The sequence below is a fragment of the Leptonychotes weddellii genome, chromosome 1 (genome assembly GCF_054177405.1).
Source record: "Leptonychotes weddellii isolate Sample4059 chromosome 1, ASM5417740v2, whole genome shotgun sequence".
NCBI lineage: Eukaryota > Metazoa > Chordata > Mammalia > Carnivora > Phocidae > Leptonychotes > Leptonychotes weddellii.
Genome location: NC_138369.1, coordinates 64,187,512 through 64,199,837, shown reverse-complemented (window position 1 = coordinate 64,199,837; position 12,326 = coordinate 64,187,512). Strand labels below are relative to the sequence as shown.

Sequence of the window (12,326 nt, the reverse complement as noted above, 5' to 3'; positions counted from 1 at the left end):
ACTTTGTGACTTTTCCCTCCAGCTCACCCCATTGATAAAACCAGTGGAGATAAATGATTTACCTATCAGATAACTCAAAATAATAGCCATAAAGATGCTCACTGAAGTCATGAGAACAATATATGAGCAAAGTGAGAGTTTCAACAAAGAGAAAATATAAATATTAAAAAGTTTGAAAAAGATGGGGCACCTGGGTGGCTCAGTCGGTTAAGCGTCCAATTCTTGATTTTGGTTCAGGTCATGATCTCAGGGTTGTGAGATCGAGCCCTGCATTGGGCTCTGTGCTGGCATGGAGCCTGCTTAGGATTCTTTCTCTCTCTCTCTTCCTCTCTAAAATAAAATAAAATAAAATATAAAAAAAATAAAGTACTAAAAAGAAATAGAACTGAAGAATACAAGTGAACTGAAAAATTCAATTGGGGAGTTCAACAGCGGACTAGATCAAGCAAAAGAAAGGATCAGTAAAGATAGGTCAGTGGAAATCATCCAATCAGAGGAGGAAAAATAATGAAGATAGCTTAAAGAACATATAGGATGCCAGCAAGTGGATGAATAAACACATTATGAGAGTCCCAAAAGGAGAAGAGAGAAAGACACAGAGAGAGTATTATATGAAATAATGGCTGAAAACTTTCAAAACCTGAGGAAATAGGCATCCAGATCAAGAAAATTTAAAAAGCACAAAACGAGAATTTAAAGAGACCTGCACTGAGACATAATAAAATTTTCAAAAGTTAAAAAATTTTGAAAGCTGTAATAAAAAAGCAACTTGTTATATATAAGGTAACCCCTGCCCCAAGACCATCTGCAGATTTTTCAGTGTAAACCTTGTAGGCCAGACAGAGTAGGATGAAACAGTCAAAGTTCAGAAAGAAAAAGAAAGAAAAGAACTGCCAGCCAAGAATACTTTGCCAGGCAAAATTGTCCTTCAGAATTGAAGGGGAGATAAAGATATTCCCGGACAAACAAAAGTTGGAGTTCATCACCACTAGACTTGCCTTACAAGAAATGCTAAAAGAAGTTCTTCAAGCTGAAATGAAAGGGTGCTAATTAGTAACATGAAAACATGAAAGGATGAAATTCACTGGGATAGGTAAATAGTCAAATTCAGAATGCTCTAATATATAATGGTGGTGTATAAATCACATATAACTCTAGTATAAAGGTTAAGAGACAAAAGTATTAAAAATGACTACAGCTACAATATTTTTTTAATGGGTACACTAAAAAGATGTAAATTGTGACATCAAAAACATAACATATTGGGGCCAGGAGTAAACATATAGAGCTTTTGTATGCTGTCCAAGTTAAGTTATAAGCTTAAAATGGACTGTTATGTTTTATGTAAGCCTCATGGTAACCACACAGCAAAAACCTGTAGTAGATACATGAAAGATCAAGAAAGGAGTCAAAGCATACTACTACAGAAAATTATCAATCATAAAAGATGAGAGCAAGAGAGGAAGAAAAGAACAAAGGATCTACAAAACACCCCAAAAAGAATTAACAAAAGGCTTTACCTATCAAAAATTACCTTAAATGTAAATGAACCATTTCTCCAATCATAGACTGAAAGTGAAGGGATGGAAAAAGATATTCCATGCAAATGGAAACTGAAGAGAACAGAGGCAGCTATAATTATGTCAGACAAAATAAACTTTAAGTAAAAACTATAAAAAGAGACCAAAAAGGCCATTATATGATGATAAACTGATCAATTCATCAAGAGGATATAACAATTAAAAATATTTATGCACCCAAGGGGTGCCTGGGTGGCTCAGTTGATTAAGTGTCCCAACTCTTGATTTCGGCTCAGTCATGATCTCAGGGTCATGATATCCATCTGTACATCAGGCTCTTAGCTGGGCGTGGAGCCTGCTTATGATTCTCTCTCTCTCCCTCTCCCTCTGCCCCCTCCCCCCAACACACGTGCTCTCTCTCTCAAAAAAAAAAAAAATATGCACCCAATATTGGAGCATTTAAATATATAGAGCAAACATTAGCAAATCTGAAGGAAGAGATAGATAATAATACAATAATAATAGGGAACTTTAGTATCCCACTTTCAACAGTGGATAGTTCAGACAGAATATCAAGGAAACACTGGACTTAAACTACACTTCAGACCAAAAAGATCTAACATATATACAGAGCATTCCATCCAACAGTGGCAGAATACACATAGAACGCTCTCTAGGATAAATAATAGGCCACAAAACCAGTCTTAACAAATATAAAAAGATTAAAATCATATCAGGCATCTTTGCTGACCACAATTATATGAAACTAGAAATCAGTAACAAGAAAAACTGGAAAATTCACAAATATGTGGAGATTAAACAACATCCTTCTGAACAACTAATGTGTCAAAGAAGACATTAAAGGAGAAATATAAAAGGATCTGAGGCGGGTGCCTGCGTGGCTCAGTGGTTAAGTGTCTGCCTTCGGCTCGGGTCATGATCCCAGGGTCCTGGGATCGAGTCCCACATCGGGCTCCCTGCTCAGCGGGAAGCCTGCTTCTCCCTCTCCCACTCCCCCTGCTTGTGTTCCTGCTCTTGCTGTCTCTCTCTGACAAATAAATAAAGAAAATCTTAAAAAAAAAAAAAAAGGATCTGAGGCAAATGAAATGGAAACAACACTAAAATTATGGAATGAAGTAAAAGCAGCTTTAAGAGGGAAGTATATAGTGATAAATGTCTACATCAAAAAACCAAAGATCTCAAACAACCTAACTTTACACCATATGGAACTAGGAAAGGAAGAACAACTAAGCCTGAATTTAGTAGAAGGAGGAGATAACAAAGATCAGAGCAGAAATAAATGAAATAGTGACTAGAGAGATAATAGAAAAGATCAATGAAACTATGAGTTGGTTTTTTTAAAAGATAAAATTGACAAAACTTTAGCTAGCCTAACAGAGAAAAAGAGAGAAGACTCAAAATCAGAAATGAAAGAGATGTTACAAATAATGCCAAAAAAATACAAATGACCATAAGAGACAAGATGGACAATTATATGCCAACAAATTGGACAACCTAGAATGGATAAATTCCTAGAAACATGCCATCTAAAAAGAACAAACTATGGAGAAATAGAATATTTGAACAGACCAGTAACATGCAAGGCAATTGAATCACCAATCAAAACTCTTTCAACAAAGATAAGGCCAATAACAGATGGCTTCACTGGTGAATTCTACCAAACATTTAAAGAATTAGTGGCAATCCTCAAACTCATCCAAAACAATCAAAGAGTAAGGAACACTTCCAAACTCATTTTACAAGGCCAGCTTTACCCTGATACCAAAGCCAGGTAAGGATATTATAAGAAAAGAAAATTATAGGGCACCTGGGAGGCTCAGTACGTTAAGCATCTGCCTTTGGCTCAGGTCGTGATCCCAGGGTCCTGGGATTGAGTCCCACATCAGGCTCCCTGCTCAGTGGGGAGCCTGCTTCTCCCTCTCCCTCTGCCTGCAGCTCCCCCTGTTTGTGCTCTTGCTCTCCCTCTTTATCGCTCTGTCAAATAAATAAATAAAATCTTTTTAAAAAAAGAAAAGAAAATTATAGGCCAATATCCCTAATGGACATATATGCAAAAGTTCTCAACAAAATACTACTAAACAGAATTCAGCAGTATATTAAAAGGATTATACACCATGATCAAATTGGACTTCTCTCTGGGGTCCATAGGTAGTTCATCATATTCAAATCAATAAACATGCCATAATGAGGAGGAAATAATCATATCATTTCAGTAGATGCAGCGAAAGGATTTGACAACATTTAACAACCTTTGATATAACTCTCAACAGATTAGGTATAGAAGGAATGTACCTCAAAAAAATAAAGGTCTTACATAACAAGTTTACAACTAACATACTCACTGATGAAAAGCTTTCATCAGGATCAAGATCAGAAACAAGACAAAGGCATCCACTCTCACCACACTTCTTTCTATTCAACTTAGTACTGGAAATCCTAGCCAGCACAATTAGGCAAGGAAAAGAAATAAAAGGCATCCATATCAGAAAGGAAAAAGTAAAATTGTCTTTGTTTGCAGAATACATTATCTTACGTATAGAAAATCCTAAAGACTTCACCCAAAAACTGTTAAAACTAATGAATGAATTTAGTAAAGTTGCAGGATACAAAATCAAACAAAAACTGGTTGCATTTCTATACACTAACAACGAACTATCTTGAAAAAGAAATTAAGAAAACAATCCCATTTCTAATTGCATCAAAAAGAATAAAATACTTAAAAATAAACTTAACAAAGGAGGTAAGAGATCTGTACAATGAAAATTAGAAGACATTTCTGAAAGAAATTGAAGACAAATAAATGGCACGATATCTCATGTTCATGGATTGAAAGAATTAATATTGTTAAAATGTCCCTGGTACACAAAGTGATCCACACATTCAGCTCAATCCCTATAAAAAATCAAATGGCGTTTTTTACAGAAATAGAAAAAAGCAGGCATAAAATTCACATGGAATCATAAAAGACCCCAAATAACTAAAACAATTTTGAGCAAGAAGTGCAAATTTGGAGGCATTTTACCTCCTCATTTCAAACTATATTATAAAACTATAGTAATCAAAATAGTATGGTATTGGCATAAAAACACACAGATCAGTGGAACAGAATAGAGAACCCAGAAATAAACCCACATATATATAGTCAACTCATTTTTTGACAAAGGCACCAAGAATACACAATAGGGAAATTATAGCATCTTCAATAAATGGTATTAGAAAATTGGATAATCACATGCAAAAGAATAAAATTGGATCCTTATCTCATACCATACACAAAAATCAACTCAAAAAGGACTAAAGATTCAAATTAAAGACCTGAAACTGTAAAACTCTTATAAAAAAACATAGGGGAGGGGCACCTGGGTGGCTCAGTCGTTAAGCGTCTGCCTTCGGCTCAGGTCATGATCTCAGGGTCCTGGGATTGAGCCCCGCATTGGGCTCCCTGCTCAGCGGGAAGCCTGCTTCTCCCTCTTCCACTCCCCCTGTTTGTGTTCCTGCTCTCGCTATCTCTCTCTGTCAAATAAATAAATAAAATGTTTAAAAACAAACAAACAAAAAAAACTTAGGGGAGAAGATCATTGAGATTAGTCTTGTCAGTGATTTTTTGGATCCTACACCAAAACCAAATATGTAAGACTGTATAAAACTAAAATGTTTCTGCACAACAAAGGAAACCATCAACAAACTTAAAAGGCAACTTATAGACTAGAATGAAACATTTGCAAAATATATACTCAATAAGGAGTTAATATCCAAGATATGTAAGGAACTCTTACAACTAATAGAAATAATAGTAATAATCAAGATTTAAAATGGGCAAAGGACCCGAATAGACATTTTTCCAAAGAAGACATAAATATGGCCATCAGATGTATGAAAAGATCCTCAACATCAGTAATCATCACAGAAATGCAAATCAAAACCACAGTTACATATCACCTCAAACCTGTTTAAGGTGGCTATTATCAAAAAATTAAAAGATAAATGTTGACGAGAATGTAGAGAAATTGGAACCTTGTACACAGTTGGTAGGAATGCAAAATGATGCAGCTGCTATGGAAAACAGTATGGGGGGGGTTCCTCAAAAAGTTAAAAAATAGAACTACCATAGGATCCAGCAATCCCACTTCTGGGTACTGATCTAAGAGAATTGAAATCAGGATCTCAAAGACAAATTAGCACTCCCATGTTCATAGAAGCATTATTCACAATAGCCAAGATACGGAAACAACCTAAGTTTCTATTGATGGATGGATGAAGAAAGCCTACAAGGGAATATATTATTCAGCCTTGCAAAATCTGCAAAATATTGGATATGGATCAATTTGGGGCCATTATGCTAAGTGAAATGAGCAGTTACAGAAAGACAAATACTGCATGAATCCATTTATATGTGGTATCTAAAATAGTCAAATTCATAGAATTGAAGAGGGGTTAAAGGGGAGATGGGAAGTTATGAATCAGCAGGCATAAAATTTTAATTAAGCAAGATGAGTAAGTTATAGAGATCTGCTATACAATGTTGTACCTATGGTCAACGATACTGTATGATACACTTAAAAACTTAAGAGGGGGGCGCCTGGGTGGCTCAGTCGTTAAGCGTCTGCCTTCGGCTCAGGTCATGATCTCAGGGTCCTGGGATCGAGCCCCACATCGGGCTCCCTGCTCGGCAGGAGGCCTGCTTCTCCCTCTTCCACTCCCCCTGCTTGTGTTCCCTCTCTCGCTGTATCTCTCTCTGTCAAATAAATAAAAATCTTTAAAAAAAAAAAAAAACTTGTTAAGAGGGTAGACCTCATGTTAAGTGTTTTTACCATAATTAAATAAAATTAATTTTAAAAAGACTGAAAATAATTTAATCAAGCACCAACTCAAGAAAGGGAAGATCAACAAAGAATGCCCAAGAAAGTAGAGGAAGGAAAGAATAGAGTGCAGCTATTAATTTAATAGGATTCTAAAAAAGTAAATGGGAAGACTGAAATTCTGTTTGTGTTTAAAAAGTACTGACAAGATAAATGAAGAAAAAGAAGATATAAATAAATTTCAGGGTGAAGGAGAGAAACATAATGAGAGACATAGTAGATACACCAGAATTCTTAAAAGTAAGACAGAATTGGGAACTCCCCCCTTAGGCAAACTTTACATAAAAAGAGAGACATTCTATACTTCATTTTGAGGTTATTTTAATCTTGATATCAAAACCAGACAAAGGCAAAAAGAAGAGAATTGCAATTATTAGACCAATCTCATCTATAAACATATATGTAATCTTAAATAACTGTTAATAAGCTAAATACAGCAATATATGTTAAAAAAAGCTCATAACACTTGATCATGTAGGGTTTACCTAGAATGAAAGTATGATTTATCATTAATAAATTCATTATTACAACATACCCAATTAATAGACTTTAAAAATCTTTATGTTTACCTCAATACCTACAGAAAAGCAATAAATAAAATTCAACAGTGCTTCATTATTAACAAAAAATCCTCATAGTAAACTGGTAATTGAAGGGAAAAATTTTCTGGCAACTTTTTAATGGTCTCTATCAAAAAATATACATATTTGACTCTATAGTCCAATAGTAGAGGCATTCTCTTTGAAATTAGGAAAAGATGTCTACTATCATGACTTCTATTCAATATTATGCCTGTCTTAGGCAGCACAGTAAAAGAAGATACAAGGATGGAAAATAAACAAAACTGCTACACACACACACACACACACACACACACACAGACTTACACCTAATGTGAAGTGAAATGCAAAATAATGTCTTGCCCAGGGACAGCTGGTGAATAACAGAGCCAAGAGTTCACACATAATTTGGCTCCAGTGTCTGAACTCAACAACTTCTGTACTGTCCAGTGGCACAGAGAATTGAGGAAAAAACTGTTCACTTCAAATGCAATCTAAATTGCAGGCATGCTTCTCATAAATTTCCTCACCAGTTAAATAATTAACCAGAAATTTACATGAATATTATTAGCAAATTTTTTATTTCTCTTCCAATAGATTTAGTTCTTCGTGTTTTTAGATTTGTCCACTCTTTCGGTATGATAAATAGTGCCACAGTGAATATTGTTGGGTCTCTGTATATGTAGAATAGTTTCTTTGAGGTTTATTTTCTGTGGATACAGTCATACGAGCAGCATTAACAGGTAAAAAATTGTGAACTATGACTATTGGCATAAATTGGCAAATTTCTAAAGCAATTTGTGGTGACCCTGAAATATGATAAGTGAGTTTCTAAATATATGATTAACTCATGAATTAAGAGCTTCTTTAAATGGTGCTTATACTTGGATAGTAGTGTTTTGCTAACTTGTGAATATGGTATATTGAAGTCATTCTTTGAAACAGGTTTCTATTGCAAAATAAGTTGTTAATTAATTTTACTTTATTTTAGTTGTATTATTTTTTAGTATACACACAGTTATTATTGAAGCTAGAAGTTGGGAACTTAATCATACAATTCTAATGTTTTATATGTTTAAAATTTTCATAATAAAAAACAGAAATGCTTTTTTCAAATTACTTGAATTAATGTATAAAAAGCAAAACTATATAAGCAGAAGATTAGTTTTTAAAAGTAGATTTCAAACGTTCATATGGTGAAATATTTTGTTACATTTGATTTTCCTCAGAATTAGAAAATGAAAGGGGTCATCAAGTCATTTCATATGAGTATATATATTCATTTCATATATATATATATGAAATATATATGTATGTATGAGGCAGTAAAGCTTAGTGGGTAAGATCACAGAATTTGGAACCATTCCCTAAAGCTTAGTGGGTAAGATCATAGAATTTGGAACCAAACTTCCTGCATTTAAATCTTGACTCTACCGGGGTGCCTGGGTGGCTCAGTTGGTTAAATCTTGACTCTACCATATACTAGCTCTGGGACTGCAAACAAATTACTTTTCTTAGGTTCAGTTTTCTCTGTAAAAATGGTCATACTTATTTTTATTTTTATTTGTGATTACAAATTTATTTTTAATTTTGGAGCATTTTATGCCCAGAGTGATTGATGCTTTTATTTTGTTCCTTTGTTTCTGGGTAGGTGGAAACAAATTGTTCAAAATGTATAGTCTTTATGGGATAGAGAAGATATGGGCAAAGAAGGTACAGGGCTGTTTCTCTGATTTTGGTTTGAACTTTCCTTATATTCTTGAATCTTTCTTCTTTTTTTCTTATTTGTTTTCCAGATTAAATGCATTTATGGAAAAAGAACAACTGGATGGTAAGATAATAGTAGAATATTGTAACACTGCAATGGATTCCTCAGCGGAAAACAATATGTATGTAAACAAAGTGTGGGTTCAATGTGAGAATGAAAGCTGTTTGAAATGGAGATCATTGTCAAGTGAGGATGCAGCCAAAGTTGATCACAATAAACCATGGTACTGCTTCATGAACACTGATTCAAGATACAGTAAGTGCTCTATTTCTGAAGAAGACTTCCCTGAAGAGGCTCAGCTTCATGAAAGTGGATTTAAGATCATCTATTCACAGCTCCCTCTTGGAAGCCTGGTTTTGGTAAAATTACAGAATTGGCCAAGGTAAAGTTGTTGTTATTTCATAATAAACTGTTGAGTTACAGTCTTGCTAAGTTGATGAATTTTTAAAACTTTTCAAAGAATCAACTTTTTTTCTACTGTTTGTCTAATTTATTTATTGTTTCCTGATCTCATCATTATTATCTTCCTGACATTTTGGGGTCTAATTCTTTTTTTTCTAGTTTCTTAAATTGGACACTTTAGGTAACTGATTTAAATCTTTTTTTTTCCCCTTGATATAGGCAACCACAGCTAAAAATTTCTCTTTAAGCATAGTGTTAGCTATATCCCACAAATTTTGGTATATTGTGTTTTATTACCATTCAGTTTCAAATATTTACTAATTTTCTGTGTGATGTCTTCTTTCAAATGATCTGTTAAAAGTGTATTTTTACCTGATATTTGGGGATTTCTAAATATCTTATTGTTATTGAGCTCTAATTCAAGTCTATTGTCCAGTGAGGATATTTATGATCATTACTTTGAATTCTTTATCATGCATATTACTTATCTCTGTTTCATTTAGCTGTTTTGCTGTGGTTTTGTTCTGTTCTTTCATTTGTGACATATTCCTCTTCCTCCTCATTTTATCTAACTCTCTTTGTTTCTGTGTATTAAAAAAGTCAGCTATGTCTCCTGATCTTGAGAGTAGTGGCCTTATGAAGAAGAGGTCCTGTGGTGGCCCATAGTGCAATGCCCCATGTTCACCAGAACCAGGGGTGTGTCCTATATGGGTTGCTTGCACCCTACTATTGTGGCTGAGCTGTGTTTGCCTCTAGTCCAGTTGGCTGCAATGGCCCACTTTGCTTGTTGTGGGTACACTGAGCAGAGTTTGGCCCTTGTGCCATTGAGGGATCAGTCTGGGGCTGCTGTGGGCTTGTGGTTGGGTGGTGTCAACAATCAGACCAGAGGCCTGTCCCCAGTCTGCCCTGCTGGGGCTGTAGTTGGCCTGATCAACAGGGCATTCTCTCTGTGCTGCCAGCTATAAGTTTTGGCTACTGGGACTGTGGATGCACTTGTGTGTGTGGTTACCTTCCCCTCTCCCAGGGAAGAAGTCATTTTGGAGTGGCACCAGTCCCTGCTGGGATTGCTTGCAGAGTGTATCAGGGCAGAAGCTGCTTTGGAGGGACACCTGCTGAATCTCTTTTGTACTTTTATATGAAATGAATTCTATTCTTTAAGAAGAGGTTTTTTTCAGTCAGTTTTCTCTCTGTTGTTCAGATTGGATCATTTCTGTTTTAAGTTCACTGATTCTTGCCTCTTTCATATTCATTCTGCTATTGTGACTATCCATTGAGCTTTTTGTTTTAGTTATTGTATTTTCAGGTGTAACATTTCCATTTGGTTCTCTCTATATCTTCTATTTATTTGTTAGATTTTCCTTTTTTTTTTTTTTTTTTCATTTTGGATCTTATTTAAATCTGTTTTAGCAGGCTGGCCCTACTACTGTACTGGAGAGATATGAGAGAACCTCTTGTTCCTTCTTTTTTTTTTTTAAGATTTTATTTATTTATTTGACAGAGAGTGACCCAGCGAGAGAGGGAACACAAGCAGGGGCAGAGGGAGAGGGAGAAGCAGGCTTCCCGCAGAGCGAGGAGCCCGATGCGGGGCTTGATCCCAGGACCCTGGGATCACGACCCGAGCCGAAGGCAGACACTTAACGACAGAGCCACCCAGGCACCCCCCTCTTGTTCCTTCTTGCCAGATGGGAGTGGAAGTCTAGGTTTTCTACTCAGCCTCCACTTACTCTCTGGAAAGGGAGGGGTGCCTCATTACTGCTGGGCAGGGATGAGAGTTCAGGCTCCTCACTCACCAACTTGGCTGGGAGAGGTACGGGTACCTTGTTACTCACCTCCACTGATACCATGGGGGGAGAATCATGTTAATTCTGGAAGGTGATAAAAATTCCAACTTCCCAGTAGTCCTCCTCCACCACTATCTGAGTGGGGAGGAAGTGGGGGCTTTATTACTGCTGGGTGGGTTGAAGTCCAGGCTCACCACTTGGCCTTTGTTGATAAGGATAGAGATGGGAATCTGTAGATTTTTCCATGGTATTTGGCTGGGAAAAAAGCAGCTATTGCTTTAAAGTTTTCTGTCTTGCTAGGTTGCCCCTATCCTGGTCCTATGACTAGAAAGAGCAGGCTTCATATGGACTTTTTGTTCCTTTGCATCCATTGGTACCTCTGGGTTGCTGGCTTCTTTAGCACCCAGTCTAGGATATATGAGGCAAAAAGAGCACTGAGGGAACTCACTGCCATGTCATTCTTCAGGTCTTGAGGCCCTTCTCTGGTTTATCTTCTCTTCATCTTTTAGAATCTTCTTATGTTTATTTGATGTATAATACTGAGGAATTTTTGGTGTTCTTAGTGGGAGGAATATAGAGAATTGAGTCTACCTCAACTTGTCCAGAACTGGAATCTGCAGAATAGATTTGCTTTAGCTTTTTTGTCTACATCACATACCCAAAGCCCCTTATTCTATTATTTTCTCAGAGTATCAAAAATATGAACTTGTTGTCTGAGATTTCCTAGCTTTTTTCCTTCTCTAATTTTATTTTTTAAATTTTAAAATTGAATTATTTCCATATTTTAACTAATAAACTTTATTTTCTAGAGCAGTTTTAAGTTTGCAGCAAAATTGAATGGAAAGTGCAGGGTCTTCACATATCTCCCCTCTAGCCCCACACAACCTCATATACCATCAAAATCCCAAATCAGTGTGGCACATTTGTTACAATCTATGAACCAGCATTTACCCATCATTGTTGACCGAAATCCATAGTGAATCATTAGGATTCACTCTTTGTGCTGTACATTCTATAGGTTTTGACAAATGTATAATGACATGTATTCGCCATTATAATATCATACAGAATAGTTTCACTGGCTTAAAAATCTCCTCTGTTTCACCTATTCATCCCTCCCACCACCCCCTGGCAACTGGGGATCTTTATACTATGTCCATAGTTTTGCCTTTTCCAGAATGCTACATTGTAATCACAATATGTAGCCTTTCAGATTGGCTTCTTTCCCTTGGTAATAGGCATTTAAGTTTCCTCTATGTATTTTCATGGACAGACATGGTTGTTTTAATTTGCATTTCCCGGATGACATATGATGTGGAACATCTTTTAATATTCTTATTTGTCATCTGTATATCTTCTTTGGTGAGATGTCTGCTCAGGTCTTTTGCCTATCTTTTAATTGAGTGGTTCACTTT

General features: G+C 35.9%; 1 protein-coding gene across 5 annotated transcripts in view; it reads left to right on the top strand.

Annotated features, from left to right (window-relative positions):
• The window catches only part of ZCWPW2 (zinc finger CW-type and PWWP domain containing 2), a 312,121-nt gene that overhangs the window by 32,851 nt on the left and 266,944 nt on the right, over window positions 1-12,326 (top strand). For all 5 annotated transcript variants that reach the window (XR_014146701.1, XR_014146707.1, XM_081825521.1 and 2 more), the window contains exon 3: window positions 8,757-9,110. Coding sequence is in view for 3 of the 5 variants with exons in the window: in XM_081825521.1 (XP_081681647.1) it covers window positions 8,770-9,110 (341 nt within the window). In the remaining 2 variants the exon portion in view is untranslated. The remainder of the gene's footprint in view (window positions 1-8,756; window positions 9,111-12,326) is intronic.